The sequence below is a fragment of the Poromitra crassiceps genome (genome assembly GCF_964638095.1).
Source record: "Poromitra crassiceps genome assembly, chromosome: 10".
In the NCBI taxonomy this organism is placed as follows: Eukaryota; Metazoa; Chordata; class Actinopteri; order Beryciformes; family Melamphaidae; genus Poromitra; species Poromitra crassiceps.
In genome coordinates, this window is record NC_139631.1 from 17,601,892 (window position 1) to 17,627,013 (window position 25,122).

The following is a 25,122-nucleotide window of genomic DNA, read 5'->3' on the forward strand; positions in this document are numbered from 1 at the left end:
AAACAGGTATTTATCATCAAATGCCAGTCACATCCAATGAGCTGGGTATGTGGTAAAGCACCATCTCCCTACTATAACAAGGTGGAGAGGGCACGGCGCGCACGGTTGATCAGTTGAGTAACGTAGTGTGAGGTGCGCTAGAAATGAGCGCACATCATGTGCTATAGTTTCCTCTGGCAGTTTTCTAAGCAAAATGTTGTCGTGGGGCAAAGAGGGGTACTTGGATTCAGAAATCAGGGAAAGAGAGGGTACTGAAGCCAAACAAGTTTGAGACCCGCTGGCTTAAAGCAAACCAAATTGGCAATCACGAGTATTCGAGAGTAATCATACGACCTCATCTCTGGCACTGCCTTTACATCGTCTCATTGTTATCTCTGCCAAGGACATGATGTATTTGGTGCCGTTTTGTTTGATCGTTTGTCAGCAGGATTATGGAACTACTGGCCCAATTTTCATGAAACTTGGTGGAAGGGTCAGAGTGTAGCATGGTGCCGAGGGAGAAGCCATACCGTTTTGGAGAGGAGAGGAGCGGATCCCACTCACAAACAAGCCTCACAAACAAGCACTTGGCCTTGACGGAGGTCTGCCCTTCTACTTTTTACGTGTGTCTGTGACTTTGGTACTACGGCATGTATAGAGAAGAGAGAAGCGTAGGACTGTCTGTCTGTCCGTCTGTCTGTATGGATGTCTGTCTGTCCGTCTGTATGTATGTGCTTAGTACTTCAAAGTGGGACTAGACACACCACTGAACAGCATATTTATGAGAAACAATGACAACACAGTCATTGTTTATATTAGTAGTAGTCATTTTATTTTATTTTTCAAGGATTACACATATTTCAAAGACATTTTTCAAAGCCTTGCATTAGGTAGCCATCTATTTGGCTTGTTGGCAGCTCACACTCACAGCTGGCATGCAGGGAACTGGTGTTGAGCTAGCTTCCACTTGTGCATGTGTGTGTTCATACCTGGTGTATATGCCGTCCAGTATGCCCAGCCGGGCCTCAGAAGCCGGGACGTAGGAGCCCATCTGGGCCATAACACACACCAGGGCCACCTGGCGGATGTAGGAGCTCTTACCCCCCATGTTAGGACCAGTCACTATCATAGTCCTCCTGCCTTCACCCTGGGGGGGAGGAGAGGAGAGGAGAGGAGAGGTACAGGGAAGATGAGTGAAGGTCATATTAATTAATGTGAGCATGTTAAGGATCTCTCTGAGCCTCATATCTGAGAACAGCCTTGCATTAGGTAGAACAGCATTAGGTAGAACAACACCTGAGAACAGCAACCCTGCCCACTGCTGTCAGACTCTTTAACACTCAGTCTTAAGAGACTCTTACGTCTGTGTTTGATGTATTATGTGTTTCTATGTCCTGAAAATGTGACCTGTGATATGAAATCTATTTTTTAAATATCTATTTCCTTGTTTTTAGCTAGATCTTAACAGTTCTGTGTGTAATTTCTGCTTTTATTCCGTGAATACTGTGAGCGAGAATCAAATAAACTCAAACTCAAACTCATATCGAATATCGACAGCAGAATGGGATGGAAGGGAGACCCAATGAGATATTTGCATGCTGTCCTGCACAGCTGAGGAGGTGGGTGGATTGACAGCTTGGCTCCTCTTCCTATTGGCTTGTGCTTCTGTTGCAAGATTAACCTACACCCACTCCAGCACTGAGCGAGGAAGTGTGTGTGTGGTGTGTGTGTGTGTGTGTGTGTGTGTGTGTGTGTGTGTGTGTGTGTGTGTGTGTGTGTGTGTGTGTGTGTGTGTGTGTACCTGTAGATCAGTAGCGTTGGGTACATACTGATTGTGCTCTCCCATCAGTACGTCTATGGCAGGATGTCTACCATCTCTGATCACAATCTGATGCAGATTTTCGCACACCTCCGGCCTGAACACAGAGAAACACACACACACACACACACACACACACACACACACACACACACACACACGTGGGGTGGTTAAGACACCCTGCCTCTGAACTGAGTCCCACTACTCACCTTGTATCCTGTGCTACGCCTACCATGTCCCCCCTCACTGCTTTCTTACTTGACTAAATCAATCAGAAACACACACACACACCAAAGGAGGAGACGACCCGCCTTCCTTTGAAAAATCACATTCTCACGCAGCACAAGTGGAAGAGAGACATTGACAAAGGGATGAAGAGAGAGGGATGAGCGAGTAACAACTCAGTCATTATGTTGTATGTTTGTAGAAAAAGAGGGAAATTACAGAGAAGAATGGGAAAGAGATAGACATATATTGGGGGGGGGGGGGGGGGGGGGCTTGAGAGAGATGTTGGCGTTCAGGCCAAGCATGCAGAGCCTCGTGTACACTCCCCCACACAGGCTGTCTGAGACTATAGGACACGATGGAACACACACACGCACGCACGCACACACACACACACACACACACACACACACACACACACACACACGCAAACACACGCAAAAACACACACAAACACACACACACACACACACGCAAACACACACACACGCACACGCACACACACCAATATTTATGGTCATCATGAGAGGACATCACCTGCAATAGTCCCCTTGTTTTGCCACCTCGGCCAATGAGAAGAGACAGTCCATGGTTGCTAGGTTACTAATAGCCCTTTTCATGGTGTGATAGTGGTCCCCAAACTGACTAGAGGGAGAGAGAGAAGAAAGAGAATTCAAGTGTGAATTAAGGTAAGTGCTAGTGTGTACTGACTAGACGCCAGTGACGCCACACTTGACTAAAACAGAAAGTTGTAGAAGTATCTCTCTGGGGGAAAAATAAGCATATTTCACTTGAGTGTATGATGATCTGTAAGCTCTGTGTGTGTGTGTGTGTGTGTGTGTGTGTGTGTGTGTGTGTGTGTGTGTGTGTGTGTGTGTGTGTGTGTGTGTGTGTGTGTCGGTGTGTGTGTGTGTGTGTGTGTGTGCGTGTGCGTGCGTGCGTGTGTGTGTGTGTGCCATACTGTAGAAAATTGGTCCACTCTGTCTGACAGTCCAGTAGCAGCTGCTCTCGGAGCTGCAGCAGCCTCCTGTATCGCTCCACCAGGAAAGGAGAGTGGTACCTACCGACCGCCTTGGTACTGGAGAGGAGAGGAGAGAGAGGGGAGGGTTAAAAGAGAGTGGTATCTACTGACCGCCCGCCTTGGTACTGGAGGAGAGGAGGAGAGAGAGGAGAGGAGAGGAGGAGAGAGAGGAGAGGAGAGGAGGAGAGAGAGGAGAGGAGAGGAGGAGAGAGAAGAGAGGAGAGGAGGAGAGGAGAAGAGGAGAGAGGACAGGAGAGGAGGAGAGAGAAGAGAGGAGAGGAGAGGGGAGAGAGAGGAGAGAGAAGAGAGGAGAGGAGAGGAGGAGAGAGAGGAGAGAGAAGAGAGGAGAGGAGAGGAGATGAGAGGAGGAGAGAGAGGACAGGAGAGGAGGAGAGAGAAGAGAGGAAAGGAGAGGAGGAGAGAGAGGAGAGAAGAGAGGAGATGAGAGGAGAGGAGGAGAGAGAGGAGAGGAGGAGAGAGAGGAGAGGATGAGAGAGTAGAGGCAGGGGCGGCAAAGAGAGGAAAGGGTTAAAGAGTGAAATTTCAAGGTGCGACATGTAGCTTTTTTTTTGTACATCAATACACTGTTGTGAAAACAATTGTGATAGCTTAACATAAATATCGAAAACACACGGTTGAAAGGATTGGTAGCCTTTATCTCATGCCACCGGTATTGATTGTTTCTCAAAATTAAAACCATATTTCCCATAAAGCCTGCTGCTTCCTGCCTGTCCACCCCTTCCTATTGGCACTAAAAGAAACAAAAATCGCAATAAATCGTAATATCTAATCGCAATAATCGTAGAATCGCAATACTTAAGAATCGCAATATATATCGACTCGGCACCCAAGTATCGTGATAGTATCGAATCGGGAGATAAGTGAATCGGCACAGCCCTACCACATGCATATATGGTTTTTTTTCCACAGATGGTATGCCTAAAATATCATGTTATATTATTATCTATTATGTTATGTCACTGGTTTCCACTGTCACTATCTATCTACAAATAACATTTGACAGAGGCAAGGCAGAGGACATGTCACAACTGTCAAAGCAGCCAAGTCTCTCTGTGTGTGTGTGTGTGTGTGTGTGTGTGTGTGTGTGTGTGTGTGTGTGTGTGTGCGTGTGCGTGTGCGTGTGTGTGTGTGTGTGTGTGTGTGTGTGTGTGTGTGTGTGTGTGTGTGTGTGTGTGTGTGTGTGTGTGTGTGTGTGCGTGTGCGTGTGAGCTCACCTGCTGATTTTGACCCAGTTGGGCGGAACAGTGGAAGACACAGAGTTCTTCACCTCAATCAGAAACTGATGGGAGAGGAGAAAGAGGAAGACAAGGCAGAAGAGGAAGGTGGAGGGAGAGGAAGGTATTGATGATAAACAAGATCAGAGCAGACAGACAACAAAATGTGTCACTTCCAATTAAAACATACATGCTTCAAATATCATCTTAGTATACTATGTACACACACACTCACTCACTCACTAACTTTTTTATATATTTTTATATTTTTTACCGAGCTTTCGACCAGAGTGGCGCTGTTGAGTGCTGTGACAGCTGGGAGCTCTAACCGGGAAAAAATTATATCACCAGCACAGACTTCAGATGAAAAGAGGCATTTATGAGCAGCGTTGAGCTTTCAAACCCCGCCGTCAAGAAGCTATGAACCCTTCTTCTCAAGTAGGTGGCTTTGAAATGTTTCTGTGACACTTGTAAATACATGCGTATCGCAGATTTAGACAGCTTGGGAGCGAGAGTCGCAGGCAAGTCTATGTAAGTAGACGTACTCTTGTAGGGTAGACGATGACGTCAAACCCGGAAAAAGTCGTCACGGGGCTACTCATCACTGTGACTCAGTCCTACCTGTCTGTTGCACAGCCACACACTATCTGCCTCAAACATACACACAGACAGGTACCTCCTGTCCAGAGACGCTAGTGTAGTCCAGTGCGGGGGCCCTGAGCGCGAGGCGGATGTCTTTGCGGTGGTCTTGAATCTCATTGAGAACCGTCTGGATCTGCTCCCTCCTTTCCTGCAGCACTGGGAAGCTGGACAGATCTGAGAACAGCTCCTTCTTATCCCCCAACCTGCACAACCACACAGGCATCCAACATGAGACCACTAAGGGCACACACGTGTGTCCACATGAGACCACTAAGGGCACACACAGAAGAGGGCAATAACAATACAAGGAGCTGTCCATCAGCACCACACAGAAATCAGAAATTAACTGATGGGCTGTCTGCAATAGACTAATTAATGAATAATTGATTACAAATTAAATAACGGTATCATTCAACAATGGAGGAATGCAATTCAATGGTTCAACATGAGCGTGGCAATATAATTCAAACACAATCTTTACTGGCACTAATCTATTTCCCTACATCGATAATTTTGTCCATGTTCCCAAATGGTAAGCTGATCAATGGGCCAATCGCCCTAAAAACTTGGTGTAATCCTGCAACCACAAGACTACAGTGAGTACTCCCAAGAAAGACTTTTAAATGGGAAAACATTGATTTTCATTGACCACATGCTGTTGCATCGACTGAAGACCAACAAAAATGCCACACAATCCTGAATTTATAACATTCTGGGCATAAAGATCAGTGGCAGTCACAGCAGTAAGCAATCCATTTCAGTAGTAAATCAGTGTTAACCGCCTTTGTCTACAAAAATCAATCAAGTATGTTTGTCACTTTGGCATTGCTATGGTGTTTTTGCACAGCACTTTCCATAGATCTGTGGGTGGCACTAAACTGTTGCTGCTGCCAAAATGTACTCACTTGGCGGCCTTTTCATTGAGCACCTTGAGGAAGTTGTGGGCGGGAGCCAGCAGGTCAGGAGTATCCAATAGGAGCGTTTGTAGCAGCGACGAGCTGAGCTGTGATTGGATAGCTGGCGTCAGGGCCTGCAGCTCCAACCCCAGTCGAGAGAGAATACTGCTGATGAGGTAGAACTCCTGGGTGGAACACTGGAACACACACACACACACACACACACACACACACACACACACACACACACACACACAATGTTTGATGAAGTGTATAAATGTTTGTGTAATAGATGGCTACTATAAAGCGCTCATTCATGTACTAACATTACTATGATGAGCCTTATAGATACATTCCTGCACCCAGACAGATTCCTGCACATTTATTGTCTTGTAAAGTGATTGTGACAATGTATTTTGTGTTGTGTAAATTGCAGTCCTATACTGTAGTTAAGAGTTGGTTATACACAATCTATAAAGTCTACTTCTGTCTATAACGGAATACATGCCATGTGTCTAGATGATGGATGCTGTGGCAGCTATCGTCCAAGATGACAACAGTGATCATTCAGGGTTTCCGCTATATCAATTTAGCAGCGGTGGCCCCCCCCACTGCTAAATCTTGGCCCCCGCTGCTTCAAAATAATGTGTGAAATGCCATGAGAAATGTCATAAAGTCAGGGCAGCTACTTTAAAGAATCTAAAATATAAGATAGCTTTGATTTCTGAGCATAATTCCACGTGTTATTTGGTTTTGATGTCTTTACTATTATTCTAAATGGTTAAAAAAAAGTGTGTCAAACCTTTTGACTGATAGTGTATCTTAAGATGGATTGTTCTAGGATTGTAATGTTACTCAAGTACTGTATAACTGAAATAACACTTCGTTTTTGGGGACCTCGCCAAGAAAAGCAGCACAAAGTTACAGAAGCTACAAACATTATATTCAATAACATTACTTTTATAGAGAAATAAATGGTGCAAAGCACATACATACTGTTATAAAAAAGTAAATCTGTGCAATTCTACGACCGCCGGGGTACTAGACGCACATGACCCAGGTACAACGAAACCCTTCCCCCCACCGCTACACAAAAAATCCTAGAGGAATTTAGGAAACACTGTCATTTAAGACACCATTGTGTTATTGATGAAAAAATGGAAATGCTTGTGAAGACAGGTGATATTGGAGATTATATTGATCTCATGTTGGCATTATCACTATCATTATACAGGATTAGGTCACTGAGGGTTAATGAGTGTCACACAGATAATGATTTATGGCATCAATCTATGGAGCAGGCTGCAGTGTGACGTGTCAGCAGGCCATGTGTTGCTCTTTGATGAAGCCCAACACACAGCGACCTGAGACCAGGAGCATGGCCTTCTTCTCATTAATAGGCTAATAGATCCATAGAGAAACACGCCATTACACACAGTCCCATTTATCTACAGATGGCCCAAATGACAAGGCCTCTATCTGTGTGTGTCTCTGTGTGGTGTGTGTGTGTGTGTGTGTGTGTGTGTGTGTGTGTGTGTGTGTGTGTGTGTGTGTGTGTGTGTGTGTGTGTGTGTGTGTGCGTGCGTGCGTGCGTGCGTGCGTGCGTGCGTGCGTGCGTGCGAGTTGGGTGACATTTTATTCTGTCTGTGCTTTCTGCAGTATCGGTAGAGACCATTGAGATATAATATGACTATATATAATAGATATAATACTACTATGAATATAAACCACCTTTGGGGAAAAATTATCTGACGTACACTGTGATTGTTCCGGTTGTCCAATTCCCCATCCACTAACATGGGGAGGCGGGCCTTGTGACCTATACGCTGGCACCTGCCGCCAGAGCGGCGATCTACAGTAACATGCACGGGACCCGAGGCGGCGTCCATCTTTATATGTCGATGGTAGAGACGAGAGAAACAATCTTAAAGGAGTTAGACGGTTGAACACAAAACAAGACGTCAAGCACAGAGACCACAGAATCCCTCTGTCTTCTCTCTGTGGCACAAAGACATTTTCTGGTGAACAAGCAAACTGACACAGGAACGCGCACACAAACCACACACACACACACACACACACACACACACACACACACACACAAACGCACGCGCACACACACACACACACACGGCAGTGAGATGAAGCCTCCTGATAGTTGAACGATGGGGCCTTGGGGAAATGAGATTGTGTCAGACAATCAGATAAGTGCCACTGAGGCTACTGCTTCCTGCCATGAATCAAGCCACAGAGCACAAAATAGAGAGACACGACTGTACCTTTTAAAATAGACACGACTGTACCTTTTAAAATAGAGAGACACGACTGTACCTTTTTGTGGTATATGCTACAGATGCCTCTCTCCAGGTCAGGCAAGTGGGACAACAGGGCCCTGATGGAGGTTAAGGTGACAGAGTCCGACTCCAGGATCTCGTGCACCGCATCCTGCCTGTCTGAGATAGACCTGGGGGTTCACAGAAGGAAGGAGGGAAGGGAAGAAGCGAGTAAAGAAGGAAAGAAAGACGTTTAATCCCCGTCATAAGAAAGAGTTTCGAGTCATCTTGCCCTTCATACAAACCACAGCTCTTGTCTAAACTATCAGATTAATCAAATTTAGACACCAAAACAGTGAGGAACTTGCTGCCTGATGGAGCGAGAAACCAATTGCAGAGGAGACACTTGTCATTTGGAGAGCTGACCTAGCCTTGATTGAATGGCACCATTTTCCAGGGATTCTCCCCAGGTGCTGCGGTTTGCCAGTGGCCTGAACTGGCACAGCTAAAGCCAAACAGCTACAGATGAAGGGATTACAATGTAACCTACAGCAGGTTACATTTGTTCAGTTTTGTGGTTTTTCTCATGGCCTCAAAATAGTCACGGCATAGCCTTTTGGGTGATGAAGAGGATGTTTTCGTGCCTGAGGTCTGAAGGGAGAATAATTTGACAAGGCGACAAAGGAGAAGTGAAGACTATGGTTCGTTCCTCTTGTGGATTGTTAACTCTCTGAAGGAGCTTAGACAGGAGGCTCTTTGAAGATGGAGTCAGAGGTGTGAACCTGTCAGGCTTAAAATGGGTTTGACAATGGTACAATCTTTTAATTTGTAATTCACAAATATCTTGGTGTAAATTCCTAGAATATCAAGATGTGTGTGTGTATGCATGTTTGTGTGTTTGTGTTAGGGTTGCACGGTATACCGGTATTAGTATGGTACCGCGGTTCCCTGCCGTTAAAAAGGATACTATACCACGTTAATTTAGTACCGATACTTAAAAAAATGTCATGGGTTGCGTCAGTGTGCGACCGTGGTGTTTGTTAGCGGAGGAGAGAGACACAGCGGCATTACAGTTGAGAGCCTGTCTCCCACCTCACGTGAAGGCAACACAGCCTTGCCTTGAACCAATGGTGACTCGTGAAAAGTGAAAAAAAGCTCGTCTCTGACTCTGTCTGCTTCATGTGGGGGCGTGTCGACTTTCCTCTCTTCCCTCTCTGCTCGCTCTCTGGCCACAGTCGTTCAGTCCTCACTACAGCACCCCGACACACAGGACAGACGCAGCGAAAATGGCAGCGGCTTCTTCTAGTCTTGCAAGCCGACCAACGCTTGTAGAAAAAGCAGATGCACGAAGCGAAATATGGAAATATTTTGCTTACGTTGCCGACAGCGAAGGCAAGCCCGTGGACACATCCAAACCAGTGTGTAAAAGGTGCTTCAACGTGACGCAAGCGAAAGGATCAAACACATCGAACCTGGCTAAACATCTTGCCGACGACAGGCACCCCGACCTGTTCAAAGAGTTTAAAGACCGACAGGTTAGCGAACGTGAACGATAAACATACATGCCCTCAAATAAGTCCAACGAGTATTGTGTGACAAGCGAACTTGTTTCACTGAAAAAGTTCGCTTGTCACAATAGCCTACTCGTTTACAGTGAAACACGAGGCAATGTGCTGGAGCACAGATCTCTGCCAAGGAGAAAGTCATGACATGTAACGTTTAGGGGAGGGGACATCAGATGACTGCATACCATGTACAATATTTAATAACACTATGGTCCTCAATGCCAGTGTTATTAAAGCTTTTACATGGTAAGCAGTCATCTGATCTCACCTATCCTAATATTTACAATAATCCCAATTATTAATGATATACGAATTCATTGTAAAAAACACCTAGCCTACACGTATGGGGGGGGGGGGGCTGGGAATACACCACATAATAAGCCTACATTTCAATAGCCTACATTTATGTGTGAAAATAATATATATTACTAGATTAACCATAAATCAGGCACTTCATGTTAATGAAGCTTAGGAGCTGCAAGTACCGGTACAGAGTACTTTTTTTGGATAAAACAAATAGCTATAATAGTGTAGCAGCTGTGTGAAAATATATTTTATTTATATTATTTATAAGTTTAAACGGTTGACATTCCTTTAAAATATGTTTACAGGAGAGATTATGTTAATTTTACACTAGATAATAAAAGTTCTAGCATGTTCAGCGCCACACGTGGTGGCAGTACTACCAGCATGTAGTAAAATGACTACATGGCTGTGCATTACCTTGTTAAATCAATAAAATAAGTTTTAAGTTCCATGTTTTGTCCCCTCTATTTATTCCAATACTTTTCCTGATGTTTTAGTTTTTTGCCGTGGTATCGTTTCAGTATCGGTATCGAGATACTTAGGCAGGTATCGGTATCGAACTCATAATTTTGGTATCGTGACATCCCTAGTTTGTGTGCGTGTGATATTCAACCCATAACACAAAACCCATAACCGTTCCCTTTCCATGACTACACTCCGCCCATTTTCAACCAGCTTTGTATCATTAGAACATCAGTAGTATATCAGAAAACTGTAAACGGTTTTGAAGTCTGTCATTTAATTTGACAGTTATTGAGTGTTAAAGTGTGGACCAGTGACATCACTGGTCCACACTAACTCAAATGAATAACTCATTAACTCAAATCAACTCTCAATAACTGTCAAACTACGTAGATGAATGATGAATAGTTTGACAGTTATTGAGAGTTGATTTGAGTTAATGAGTTATTCATTTGAGTTAGTGTGGACCAGTGATGTCACTGGTCCACACTTTAACACTCAATAACTGTCAAATTAAATGACAGACTTCAAAACAGTTTACAGATATACTACTGATGTTCTAATGATACAAAGCTGGTTGAAAATGGGCGGAGTGTTCCTTCAATGTTTAGCAATTAATTAATATGCGCAAACGTAATAACGGGGACTTATTGCCCATTATGGATTTTTAGCACCTCGTTTGGCTCGTTATCAGACTCTGATGTCATGATGTTGTTGAGTCACTTTTGCCATTAAGGCTATATTGGTGATAGATGAATGCCCTTTGCTTTCATTCCGGTAAATCCCATTGTCTGTCATTGTCTTCCATGCTCAAAGTGGAGCCGTGTTTTCTCAAGAATTGCGTATTGCCACTTTACACGGCGACGGTAAGGGTGGCGTTGTCAAAGAATTCCACTCTGGAACCTGCAGTTTTCACGCCCCAATAACACAGTTGTCATGGAAACGGAAGGCCCAAAACGCAAATAAAAGTTTGCCGTTAGGGAGCTTCGTCGTGTAAACTAGGCCTTAATCTTAAGACAACTGAGTCACCACAATAGAAAAAGCAGCTTGAAGAAGGCTGCTGTACTCACTGTGGGTGTGTGAGCGGCTGGCTCACCCACTTCCTCATCAGCCTCCTTCCAAACCGAGTGTGTGTGTGATCCAACACCCACAGCAGACTGCCCTTCACACCTCCATCTGTCTGTACGCGTACACACACACACACACACACACCCACACACACACACACACACACACACAGTGCATAATGTCCACATGGTGTGACAAGTAGAGGACAGAGCAGAGAGTTCCAAGATGCCAAATGACATCACCCAGCTCTATTATGGTCATTCATGGTCGTTTAAAATGGGAAGAAGTAAAAGATGTTATTAATTCAAGACGTGAGCAGGTGAAGCCACAGATGATTAGGTCAGAAGGCTCTCAGCGGGCTTGAACTTGCAAAGCTGTGTGTGTGCGTGTGCGTGTGCATGTGTGTGCGTGCCGGCCTGCCAGTTCACCGGAATGGAGTCGTGCTGAACTTTTGTGCTGTCACCCACGCGAGGTTGACTAGTCGCTGAACATTTTCTTGTGCTCAAAGAAATTACAACTCAGCTCACCAATTAAATTAAATTCCACAGTCTACGGAGCATGAGTGTAATCCAATTTTCCCCAAAGTTGTGCAACATTCATTTGGATGGCTGAACAGGACATGAACACGAACAGGAGAGTATCGGCACTGGAGGGTGTCCGTCCATCTGGTAAGCTGCATGGCATTTATAGCTAGCCAGCTGTTGACATAGTTATGGGCTGCAAGTTAGCCAAGATGGAAAACACAAGTGAAACAAGCACCACAAGATCTCTCCATCAGTTCACTCTAAGCTTCTTCTTCTTTTTTTTTACTGGTGTAGCATAAGTGGTGAAAGTAACCAATATCAAGGGTGCAGCGGGAGAGACGGAAAGAGTCTCGGCCACTAAGAGCTGATGTAGCTTCAGGTGCAGAGTCTGAACTACAACGCCACTAAGAGCTGATGTAGCTTCAGGTGCAGAGTCTGAACTATAACACCACTAAAAGCTGATGTAGCTTCAGGTGCACTGCAGAGTGTGAACTATAACACCTGTACAACCAAAGCTCACTGACAGGAACTTCAACCAAAGCTCACTGACAGGAACTTTGGTTCAGCAGCTGCCCCTGATTCAAGACCACGTGATTACAAAAGCTCAATTTGAACTAAAGCTGAACAATTAATCTGAAAAATGTAACGCGGGGGCAAATAATAAAGTGCAGGTATTTCAGTTTAGTAATGAGTTTACACCAAATGTTTATACAGTATGTGCCACATCGTATAGTTATTGATATACTGTATTGTTGCAGTTCGTATTCATATCGTCAAAAAATCCTATTGGGATATCGTGATATTGGCAATATTATGACTTGTTGATGCACCGTCCCACCGTTAACGCTGCGTAATGGTGTGATGTTCATTAACGTGCATAACTCACGCATAGCAACAACAAGCATGGCTGAAAGCTCCACGGTGGAGGAGTTACTTCCAAAAAGGGGAGTGACTTCACTAGTGTGTAAGTGGTTTGGTTATAAAAGAGCATGTACAACAAACCACTGTAATATTTGGAAGCATATTTGAAGGCAAACTATTGCATTTATGCTGACATCTGAAAAAATATTTTTTTTTTTTGTTGCCATTGTATATTCTTGATTTTTTAGTATTTTGTCATATCGTCAAGAATATCATTATCGCAGAAATACCCTGAAATATTGTGATATTATTTTAGGGCAGCCCAGACGCTGACCTGGTGAATGTGTGGGGGAAATAGATGCGGCTGGCAGTTGAGCTGTAGTTTACCTGGTTATTGAGGATCTCCAGGTTCCTGAGGGTGGTGGCGCTGAGGATCAGACCCTTCGACTCACAGGACAGATGCTGGAAGGAGCTACAGGAGACACACAGGCGTCATCACTGCACAGATCAATGTACTTCGGGGAATGTGATTTTTCTGTGGCCCTGTGGCAAAATTCCATGACTTTTCCATAAAGCCCCATCATGTAACTCTTTTACCTTAACTCATTCTCTGCCAAAGACGTACCCGGACGTACTTTTAACAATGGCGTTCTGTGCCAAAGACGTACTCGGACGTACTTTCATGTTTTGGGTGTTTACATTACATCAGACACTTTCCCAGCCTGTGACATTGTTTCAGGTCAAACTGATAAAAGGAACCCGCTAGTTTAGTATTTATGGGTGGAGCCTGTGGTCGAAACAGAGTCCGAGAGTTCTCGGATGCCGACGATGGCGAGGAAGACGCCAGCACGCATTGTTTATAACTTATGCCGCCGGCATGACTCGCTTCACGTTTCCTCTTGCCAGCTCTCCCTCTCAAGGGAGAGCTCTGTCTCACTCAAGGGAGTGGGAATCACATGGATACGTCAAACGCGTCAAACCGCGTCACACACCCGTCCCCAGCAACCAAGGCGAAACATGTGTCACATAAACATTTCAAAGTTTACAGCACTAACGTAGCTATTGTGTGATCTTCTGTGCTAACGTTAGTTATGAGAGGTAACGTGACAGCAGGTAACGTTACAGCACTCGTTATTCCTGTGTGTGTGTGTGTGTGTGTGTGTGTGTGTGTGTGTGTGTGTGTGTGTGTGTGTGTGTGTGTGTGTGTGTGTGTGTGTGAGAGAGAGAGAGAGAGTGTGTGAGTGTGACCACATAAGGGTTCGTTCCATTTGTTTATGCTTTTATCAAGCTAAGCTAAAAATCCACATGGCAACTGTAAAATACATTCTCTTATTTTTTATTTTTTATTTATTTATTTGGGAAAACAAATACTGTATATGTCTGATGTGTCACTGAGGCAAAAAATAAAAGGCTCAAAAGAGAGTTCTGCTTGAAACGGTGTCCTTCACTAAAAACCTCTTTTTCTCATATTTCTGTTCCAAAAAGGGCATTTTTAGTGAAAACAAGCTAACTTCCACTGCTTGTAACTAAACAAGGAAACATGGGAGAGTTTCAGTTTTTTACAAGGGGTAAGAAGAGAGTCTCTGCTTTATTGTGAGATATGTTGTGTAATTTTATTCCTAGCACAGAATATTCTGTGGGTCCTGGAAGATCAGGAAATATGCTCAAAATCCTGGCACTGGGAGCACACAGACCGAAATGACCCTGGCAGAGAATGAGTTAATATAATCTTTTTTTTAATCATTTTGATGGTACAGTGACTTCTAATAGGGAGAATGGCGGCTCTGTGATTCGCCTACTGCCGTCCGAAAGCCTGTTCCTACACCATGGATTTTTGGTGCCTGTGTCCCACATCAGCTTGACAGTGTCAAGTTGCCTTGAAATTTTAAGTCCCATTTCGTTCAGAGCTCCTTCAAATTAAAAGTTTTCTGCTAAGATACCTTTGAAGTATGTATAGGAAGTGAAACCGGTTTTGCTTGCTAGCTTGATTTAGCGATGCGATTAGCTACTTTTCTCACTAAAACAAGTTGAGACAAGAACATTTGGGCATATTTGGAGCTATTTTCCGCCAGCGAGTCTGTTATGAACACTGCAGAAAGATAAGCAAAGTAGAGAGCACAAGCAGAAACAGTCAAATAATAAGGCTGATATCTGAACATGCAAACCAAACAGGGAAGTGTAGCATATACTGTAGGTGGGCTTTCCCCAAAAAGAAAAACTACACGCGCGTGCGTGCGTGTGTGTGTGTGTGTGTGTGTGACTGTGTGTGTGTGTGTGTGTGTGTGTGTGTGTGAGTGTGAGTGTGAGTGTGTGTGTGTGTGTGTGTGTGTGCACCTGTCATTCAGCAGAACTCTTTCCAGGTTGAATTCTCTGAGGTAGTGGATGAGCGGTCCCAGGCAGCAGATCACTGGGCTCTCCAATGAAGCCACACTTGACAGAGCGCGCGAGCCTGGGACGGAGACACAAACACACACACACACACACACACACACACACAGCTACAGTATGAGTCACAGGTCCCCCACTCTGTCATAGTCAAATGCGTTTATTGATTACACCCCCAAACAAAATGTATATAATTGTGTATGTGTGTGTGTGTGTGTACTGTGTATATATATATACACACATATATGTGCATCTATAATAGATAAACACCACCATCCATCCTCGTCCACACAGACACAATACAGACAAATGTACTTCTTAATTTAAGGATGGAGTTATAACACTAACACAAACTTCTGCACAACACAACCATCTCTTTATAATGTTAAGCATTTATATTGCTGACTGTTTGACTGCTGGAGTGTACGACTGAATTTTCTTGCGTATTTTCTTTGTCAATTTTATGGATGTTTTTTTGTGTGTGTGTGTCTTGTCTTGGGTCTCTTTTGAAAAAGGGATCTTGACCTCAATGAGACTATCCGAGTAAATGAAGAAATGACACACACACACACACACACACACCTGTGTCCTTGGTGTGGCAGTAGAACTCGGTGGCTGTGTTCATTGCAGAAGCAAACTCAAACTGAGCGCTGTCCCTCTTCTCAACGCGCACTCGGTCATCAGCCTGCACACTGGGGGGGGGGGGGGTAGAGGCAAACATGAAGCATTGATTGGAGAGGACAGAGGTGACTATCAGCAGTCAGCACTGAGACATGGAGTGAATCCTCAACACAAGATCTGATCGTCATCATCACACACTCATCCTCTCAGAGCCACCAGGTGTTTGGGACGTTCTTTTATTCGCCATAGATCGGATGCCAGGGATTGACATTGACACACAGTCCTCTGTCACACACTAATACACACACACACACACACACACACACACACACACACAGATTCCCTGCATCTCCATATCGCTCCATTCACTTGTTGAGCACTGCCGATTTCAAGGCTGTTGCTTTGTCCGCTCTGTTGTTGCCACGGCAACCAAGGCAAACACGTGGCTCTGGACAGACTGCTGAAGCATTCCTTTCTTCTGTTACCTAAACACACACACGCACGCACGCGGACACACACACACACACACACACGCACACGCACAACACTGCAATACACTATAAATATGAATCATTGAACCAGTCGATTCAACCATATTGTGAGGTATAGAAGAACAGTGACAACTGCTGATATTGATCCTGGGACAGAGGGTGCAGTATGACAGTTATGCTGATATATACCTGATCTTTTCAGCCTGGGTTTGGGGAGTTTCAGTCGGGTTTGGGTTCACAAGATGCTACCCAGGTGAGGCTCGGTTCAGGTTTGTAGGGAAATCTTCCAGGTGTTTTAACTCGGCTCAGATTCTCATGCGCAATTAGGCTCAAATACACAGGCTGTCGGTGCACCTGTAGTGGGTGCGGTGCGTTACACTGGGAAGGATGTGGCAAATATTCCTGCACGAGTGAAGTGAAGCACCACTTCTTATAGAGATCCAGAGCCATTTTTATTTTGTTGCCCTGAGCAATGTGATGCTGATAATCGATTAGTCAGAGGTGGCAGGAAAAGGTTGGGTCAGGGTCAGAGACTTTGGGACCTGGGGGTCAGAGGGTAATGTATGCCTGCCTGCAGTCCCCTGGGCTGCAGACCGGTGCCAGTCCACAAAGCATTTGCTGCCGGGCCGCGAGTTAACGGCAGGGAGAAAAAGATAGAAAGAGAGAGAGAGGGAGAGACAGAGAGAGAGCAATAGAGAGACAGAGCGAGAGAGCGTGCATTAAGAGAAGGAAAACAGGAGCGAACAGGAGCCAGGAGAGTAAATATTGTGCTTTTTTCCATGCACGCGTTATAAAAAGACTCCTCGTTTTGCATGTTGGGTTACAATGCACATCTCTTTTGTGTAGTAAAAAAGAGGACTATGTAGTGAAATCATAAAGCTGTGCGATGTGTTTTTTTTCCATCAATGCGTGAGTAGGGAAACAGTTGAGTACCACTGGTCTAGCCTGATACTTGACTGCTGTCTTACCATGTATCCCAGATGTAATATTCACTTTCATAAGTGTCATACATTTTGACACTTATGAAAGTGAATATTACATCTGACAGAGCTGACAGCTGATTTGTCATTATTAATGATCATTTGTGAAATTATTCAGATTTTAAATACTCCAACATTGTTGTTGTTGTTTTGTATTATATATATATTTTTTGTAGACTTTGATGTACTTAAAATACTCATGGATGTCATAATGTCTTTGAAAAAGCGAGAAACAGAGAACATTTGCGCGGAGACTTGAGAATAGAGATGTAACCTATGAAAATTTCACATCACGATTATCGTAACCAAAATTATCACGGTTATCGTATTATCACGGTTTGTTAAAATGTGCTGAAAATGTTCAAAAAGTACAAATACACTCACAGAAATCATTTTACCAAGTTTTATATTGAAAACTCAGACCCAAAAATGATTGATACACTCACTGAAATCATTTCTCCAAGGCTGCACGTTTGCATCTGGGAGACAGTTGGCAACTTTGGTTGATGATGGACAGTATTTACCATGTTTTTCAAAGCACTGTAATCACGGTACCAGTTTTAATGATAATGAAAATTCGAAACGGTCCTTACGTTATCGTAAGGAATTTGATCACGGTCATCAGTAAAACCGGTTATCGTTACATCCCTACTTGAGAGCGTCATCCTGGGAGCTTTACGTCTCTCTAGTCCCCTCCACTGCTCAGGTCCTGACTCATGGCTCCAGGCTGTGGATAAGTAAAACAACTAATACTGCACCTAGCTACTAGCAACCTCCCAGGGACTCATTACCTGCTGCTCCACAGACACACATACACCCGGTTGCCAGGGGGCGCGTCTCAACCCCTCCCCACCCCCCCGAGACAGAGAGGCTGTCAAGCGGCTGCAAAACTCCCCTGCTCTCAATATTCACCTGGGTGGGTCTTCTCCATGAGCCGATACAATACTTTCTTCTTTTTCTTTTCAAATCAGTTTGGACTATAAATCAACAGAGGGTAGGGGTATTATTATAATGCCAAACAGTTGTCATTATGGCGGGTTAGGAGCTAAAAAAAAAAAGTGTGGGGGGGGGGGATCCGATACGAATTCATTTGAAGAAACTGATATCGATTCATAAATCTCAAAATCGACCTTTTAATATAATGCCTTTTCCCGTGGACGCTTGAAGCTTTAACCCTGTTAGACTCACGTGGTTTTGTTCTTAGCGCAAGAGATCTCTTAAACATTAATCTTTTTTAATAAGGCACCAGGTTAGAGGGTTCCTTGTACACTTCACAGCATTAGTTCTTTGAGAATCTCTTTCATATCCAAGCAAAATTGGTATTGTAACTGAAACACAGACACACACCTGCCCTGTATTGATATGATCCCGGCTCCAAACTGAGAAGAGTCTGGTCTCAGATGGCCACAATGCTAAAGAGCAGCACTGTTCAAACAGCATAATTGGACTGGCCTTTAAAAGCCCACCTCCACCATAATGACTGATGGCTGAAAAAAGGGGGGAGAGAAAGAGAGAGAGAGAGAGAGAGAGAGAGAGAGAGAGAGAGAGAGAGAGAGAGAGAGAGAGAGAGAGAGAGAGGCAGGGTGGGGGTGAATACAAATGAATCAAATTATCCAGGATAGAAATTAAACTGACAGAGGGTGAAAAAGAAAGAGGAAGAAAGGGAAAGGGAAGAAAATCCCCTGTGAAATAAAGAAGGTGAATTAGGAGAAATGTTGACTATTGTGGAGTAAGGAGCGAAAGGCAAGGTGCCAAGATGATGCAGAAAGGTGGCAGGCATCCCTCCATTCATCCAACCCTCCCCTTCTAATCCAATCCACTCCCACCCTCTCCCTCATTTCATTTTCACAGCGTAATGCAACAGGCAGAGGAGCCCATCCCTCCTGCTGTGAACATGCTGGCTGCAGACTGTCATCCCTCCTGCTGTGAACATGCTGGCTGCAGACTGTCAGCACAGACACGGCGAATGGCGGCACCATGGGAGGCAACCGGTTTCTGGAATAGATCATGACCTCACCTCAGCTCAACACTATTGTCACTCCCCTTGTCGTTAGTCAGCCGTTGGACAAAGGACTCATTTTACTTTCTGGGTGCAGACAGGAGGCTGCAAGCAGAACCCTTTTCAATAACAGGGCTGCTGGCCAGTGACTACTAAGCCCTCGCTGGGCCTGTAGTGGAAAGCAGGCTGTTGAGGGCCATTACCACCCAACCTCTCTATGAGCCTGCATCGATTTCCCCAGCCAGCCTGCATCCATACAAAACACCTGTCTGCCTGTCTGGGGAAATCGAAACACAATCCATCAGATTGAGATGGACAAAACACAAAAAACAAACACGCCCTTGCAAACACACTTTCTAAAAAGCAGCCTGGTTCCCAAATTCACTGAGAACACACTGTAATACATGGGTGCAACCTGCCCCCTAGTGTTAGTGTCATTAATTGACAGCAGAAGCGCCATGGCACCTTCATTCTTGCACCCTGACAGCAGATTACCTTGTGCTGATGCTCTGCAGAAGTCTGTGTGTGTGATCGGAGAGGTCAGAGGGCACCAGGATCTCCACTGGGTTGACCTTTAGGATACGCCCCTCCAGCTCAGAGCGAGACAGACTATCTGGGAAACAGTCAAATAGCACGTCTCCTGTGCTGGGCTGAACTGCCTGCAAACACAAGCACATGCATCAAATGCATGAATAAATGAAAACGCAAACACATATAGACATACCAGGGTAGGAAATTTTCTTTTTCTTCAGATAGCATTTTTTGATGACTTGATCTGATTTTTAAGGGCATTTTGGTTTCCTTCTTAGGATGTATTATTGTTTTACTATTAAAAAACACATTTGCATTGCATAAGGGAAACTAAAAGCTTTTTCTTAAAAGCGTATTGTCTGTCAATGGGACTGTCATTTTCAAACTTGCTGATGGTAAAAAAAAAAAAGATTCTGTGAAAAGTTGGTTTTAGAAATGATTTGGAATTTTGTAAATTTTATAAGAACAATAAAAGTACGACACTAAGAGTGAGACTAAGGCTTTATAACTGCCGATACTTTGATAAATACTGCAAAAACCTGAAAAGTCTCTGCCTGGATGTGTTTGGATGACAAGTTTGCTGAAATGCTAGTTAAGTAGTTATACATGAGTGTAGATCCTACTCACCACCAGCCCCATGGTGAGCTGCTTCCCCACTTTGTCCCAGTTCTCACTGACACACAGCAGGTAGCTATCAGGAGCGTCCGCCACCACATCATCACAGCCCCCCTCCTCCACCTGCCCCAGACTGCACACCGGATTCACATCTAAACAAGCTGTTAAGGACATTAACTGAGGCTTGTAACAGTCACAAATATGCCTACGACTGTGCTTTTGAACATTATTATTTGGTTGCAGTAACAGATTAATCCACTGGGTGGCGCTTCTTGTTTATATTGAGTGAGTTATAGCAACAGGTTGATTTAGTACCACTCCCAGTTGTCTCCGGACAAGTAGCTTGTCTGTCTCTTCAGTAACAACTTGGTATGTGTCAAACTATATTGATCTACATGACATGTATGATGAGAGATTATAGTATCGTAGACACCAGGCACGGTATGGTTAAGTATAGGTGAATAAAGTTATATGTGTGTATGAAATCCCAATACTGACGTCGTCTGAGTCTGTCATGCTATGGTGATGCTATCCAGGAGCAACCTAAAGCTAACATAAGCTAATACATACCAGATACATACCAAACTCCTTACAGGCTGTAGAGATACACAGATACAAAGTGTGCACTGTTGTCTGGAGACACACGTGTGTCATAAACACACACACACACACACACACACACACACACACACACACACACACACACACACACACACACACACACACACACACACACACACACACACACACACACACACACACACACACACACACACACACACACACACACACACTAAGGATACCCTCTCCAACTAGAGTAGACTTGGTGTAGAGAGCACTGAGCTGGCGAGTGAACAGAGCGTTCTTATTGGCCCCTGAGGCCTTGATCGCAGATGTCTCCGTCTGCTTAACCACACCCACCTAGAAATGAAAGAAGGACAACAATATTTAGAGGTAAGAAACTAGAGCAAGGCGACAAGAAGCTAACACAACAGCAGCACATGTGATTCTGAATAGTATACTAAATATGAATGTATGTCATATGTAAATGTTATACCTTGTGTCCATGGGAAACCAGCCGCCTGACGTGGACAAACAGCCGGTGCGTGGGGATGCTGCATGTCATGAAGTTGTGGTCCAAATGACAGTAAATATTCAGCTCCTTTGCAGCGATCTGCGACAACACAACACAGATAGGCAGATGGGACTGCTATGCTGCCTTAAAGGACAATATAAACCACAGTGAATGTTAAGCACATTTTCTAGTCCGCATTTTCTGCCTTCTAAAAATTCCTGTGGATGTTTACATACTCTTATTATAGAAACAATGTTCATATGACTTATGTCCCTTGTTATTATTATAACTCCAGATGCCATTCACATTCATTCACTTCCAAACCCCAAAACTAAATTTCTGAGATGGAAAACTAAGTTTAGTAGCATTGATCCATTGAGGAGATATGTGCGTCTAAGCATTTTTTCTTACCCTCGGCCTCCCCTAAGAAAGTATTTAAAAAAAAAGTTATATGAATTAAATTCGATTTTTCTAACTATGGTTCTAGTTATTGAGTTTGGTTTTCATTTTCTTTTCAGTTTCTATATTGATACCTGGGTCTGGGACACTTTCCCTCAGAGGGCTGGTTATGGGAGGGAACCGTTCACTTGAAGATATGCCAGTGATGGATTCAGTCCGCTCCAATCAGTAACGACTTTGCGATCGGACAACACGGGAGGCGCAGCCCATTTTTCGAACCGCTCTCTCATCGGTGCTACGACCTGTCACTCATTCAATTTCAACCCGCCTTCAAAAACCAGCAGTGGCTGTGAACAGGCACAGACTCACTTATGTAGTATGCAGAGCGAAGCGATTCAACGTAATATTTGAGTCTGGGGAGAGACTACTTCTATTCTAACTGTTACAGAAGGTTTGGACAGATATGGCTTGTAATAACATTGTTCGTATGGACCTTTGTATAACACAATAAAAAGATAATTTAAAAAATTGACTCCCTGACAACACTAACACAAACGCTAGTCAGCAGCACCTACCTCTGCATCCTCTCCAAAGAACCTGTACTTGTATCCACACTCCACAGCCAGTAATGCATCTTTATGCTGCTGTTTGAGCTGGATGACCTGCTGTTCCAGGGGAGTGTACACACTCTTAGAGCGTCTGCAGAGGGCGCTAGAGTCAGAAGGAGGACTCAGCTCTGCACCTCTGCCCCCTCCTCCTCCTGGCTTGGCAAACTGAATCAGTCCCTGGAAATGGATAAAAAAAAAAGGTGAGGCAGTACATCAACCAGCTGTAATTCACAATCTGTGTTATGTAGGGGGGGGGGGGGGTGTACGGCTGGGCCATGTGGTTGAAATCAATATCACGACAATCACATCCCCCCGTATCGATATACTGTATATCACAATATGGCTCACTGACACTCACGTATGCAAAATCCGGATTAACTGAATGGTAATGTTAGGTGTGTGATGTCAAAATAGAAGTATTCTAATAACATTCCTTAAAAAATGTTTCATACTTCATTTTAGTTTATTTTAGGGTCAAATCTGCTTGTTATCATCAATTTAGATAACAGAAATGTGTGTCACGACTCACGATATCCCAAAATCACCATATCATCACGATATGATTCCACTGAAAGATGATGAACGATTACATTGAATTATCGTCCAGCGCTGATGATCATTGACATGTGTGAGTGATGCATCATTGATCGGATCCCATAGAGAAGCTGTCTTTTAATGGGTCAGGGTCAGCTACACAGCAGCGCCCCCTGGATCAGGTAAGGATTCAGTCAGTGTCTTGCACAAGGACAGTCAGTACCTGTTTTGTAGCAGCGAGCAGCAAGCCCCCTTTTTCTTTGACCTCTTCCTCGTCATCATCACACTCCTCTTCTTTGTGTTGACGTCTCTTGTTACTGTCGTGCTGTTCTTTAACATCATGAGGAAGCCATCCACGCCTCTCTTGGTCACAGGTTTTACTGCCAGCATGGCCGCCCTCCTTTACTTCCCTCTGGGTCTCACAGTCTCTGGCAGCGGACTCCCCCCTGCAGGTGAAGCCCTTCAGCCGCTGCAAGGTGGAGGTGCAGAGGCCATCCGCTCCTCGAAGCGATGGAGCCTTGACCTCTGGAGAGAGAGAAGAAATATGGTCAGACATGCACTGGAAATTGTGATTGACAAGGTAAACTAACCCCCAGAGGAACATTCCAACTGTATTGCTTTAAAAGTGCTAAATATTGACTTGTCATTATGCAATGTAGCAGCACAAAGCAACCCCCCCCCCCATTCAGAAGCAGCCAAGGTGCCTTCACACCTTCACACAAAGGTGAAAAAAGCTTCACTCGCTTGAGTTTGACAGTGCAAATTATTCACCGATGTTGAAAAATGTCAACTCGAGCGAATGCGGCGAATTTTGCATAATTCATGAAATTTTGTTGTATTCGCGCTGTCCGGGGCAAAACGACGTCTGCTCACGTGTTTGCATTGACTTTATATGTAATCTCAACGCGCAAATTTGGCCTTGGTGATCGCACGGTTAGGTGCAAACCCAATACTCCATGGTGCAAGCCCAGAGGCTAAAAGGAATATTCCAGCCCAAAATTAATTCACTTGGCATCTTCTCACCCCAACGTAAGTCAAAACTCCAGTGAGGTTCATTCAAACACACAGCAAGTTAGCCCCTGTAGTTCCATGTCAGCCTTCTCTCTCAAACTATTGAAATCAACAGGTAAATTTTTACACGGGGGCTTCCATGGAGTTTCAACTGATATGGGGGTAGACAGGTGTCATTTTGGGGTGAACAGCTCCTCTCAATCTCATCACACACAGTACACACCTTTGGTACTGTGACAGGATATGACCTGACAGTCCATGTCCTCCCCCTCCAGCTGGTGGGACAGTTTGGCTCGTTTACCTGGCAACCCAAATCCATCAGAGGAAAGCTTCTGCTGTAGGACAAAAGAAGACAACAGCACTGTCTCAAAAAGTAGCTCTCTGAACGTGTGATGATGTGTGTGTGTGTGTGTGTGTGTGTGTGTGTGTGTGTGTGTGTGTGTGTGTGCGTGTGTGTGTGCGCGTGTGTGTGCGCGTGTGTGTGCGCGTGCGTGTGTCCTCACCTTGCCTCGACTACTAGACAGGTTAGTCCGGGGTGTGTGAGTGTTCGAGGCTGCAGGGCTGAAGTAGCTGCTGATGGAGCTCTGGGCTGAGCAGGACTTCTTCAGTGACTTGGGCATGCTCGCAGCTTCAGTCTGATCCTTAACGTTACACCTACTGCATCGTCAATTACATGCATTCAAACTGTGCAGGAATAACCCAAACAAAACGCCAGTGAAAGCCTAGAGAAGAAGAAATGCATGCTTTTCAAAACAGTGGCGCATGTGCTGAGATCACACAGGCGCGTAAATGACGTGGCCGGCGTCAACCAACCAGCTCTGTAGGGGGCGTGCTGCAACTGGACGGCAAGACCTATGGGCAAGACGGATTTTTTCCCCTACCCATTTTGCGCCAAGTCCCGCCCTTAGGTTTAGACATGGGGACATGAAGAGTGATGATTGGTTAAGATTAGGGTCAAATATCAGGGTAAGCCTATCAGAAGCAGACGAGGGCAGGA

General features: G+C 44.6%; 1 protein-coding gene across 1 annotated transcript in view; it reads right to left on the reverse strand.

The window, feature by feature from the left end:
• The window catches only part of msh3 (mutS homolog 3 (E. coli)), a 56,844-nt gene extending 32,085 nt beyond the window's left edge, over window positions 1–24,759 (reverse strand). Inside the window, exons 1-20 of the mRNA XM_083645300.1 lie at window positions 24,629–24,759; window positions 24,349–24,460; window positions 23,338–23,639; window positions 22,548–22,757; window positions 21,556–21,672; window positions 21,302–21,419; window positions 20,511–20,650; window positions 19,848–20,011; window positions 15,844–15,953; window positions 15,211–15,325; window positions 13,264–13,348; window positions 11,494–11,603; window positions 8,149–8,281; window positions 5,827–6,014; window positions 4,956–5,124; window positions 4,280–4,344; window positions 2,985–3,101; window positions 2,561–2,668; window positions 1,781–1,895; window positions 969–1,126 (exon numbers count right to left, since the gene is read on the reverse strand). Of these exons, the coding sequence (XP_083501426.1) occupies window positions 969–1,126; window positions 1,781–1,895; window positions 2,561–2,668; window positions 2,985–3,101; window positions 4,280–4,344; window positions 4,956–5,124; window positions 5,827–6,014; window positions 8,149–8,281; window positions 11,494–11,603; window positions 13,264–13,348; window positions 15,211–15,325; window positions 15,844–15,953; window positions 19,848–20,011; window positions 20,511–20,650; window positions 21,302–21,419; window positions 21,556–21,672; window positions 22,548–22,757; window positions 23,338–23,639; window positions 24,349–24,460; window positions 24,629–24,745 (2,753 nt within the window). The 5' untranslated portion in view covers window positions 24,746–24,759. The remainder of the gene's footprint in view (window positions 1–968; window positions 1,127–1,780; window positions 1,896–2,560; window positions 2,669–2,984; window positions 3,102–4,279; window positions 4,345–4,955; window positions 5,125–5,826; window positions 6,015–8,148; window positions 8,282–11,493; window positions 11,604–13,263; window positions 13,349–15,210; window positions 15,326–15,843; window positions 15,954–19,847; window positions 20,012–20,510; window positions 20,651–21,301; window positions 21,420–21,555; window positions 21,673–22,547; window positions 22,758–23,337; window positions 23,640–24,348; window positions 24,461–24,628) is intronic.
• Between the last annotated feature and the right edge of the window lie 363 nt (window positions 24,760–25,122).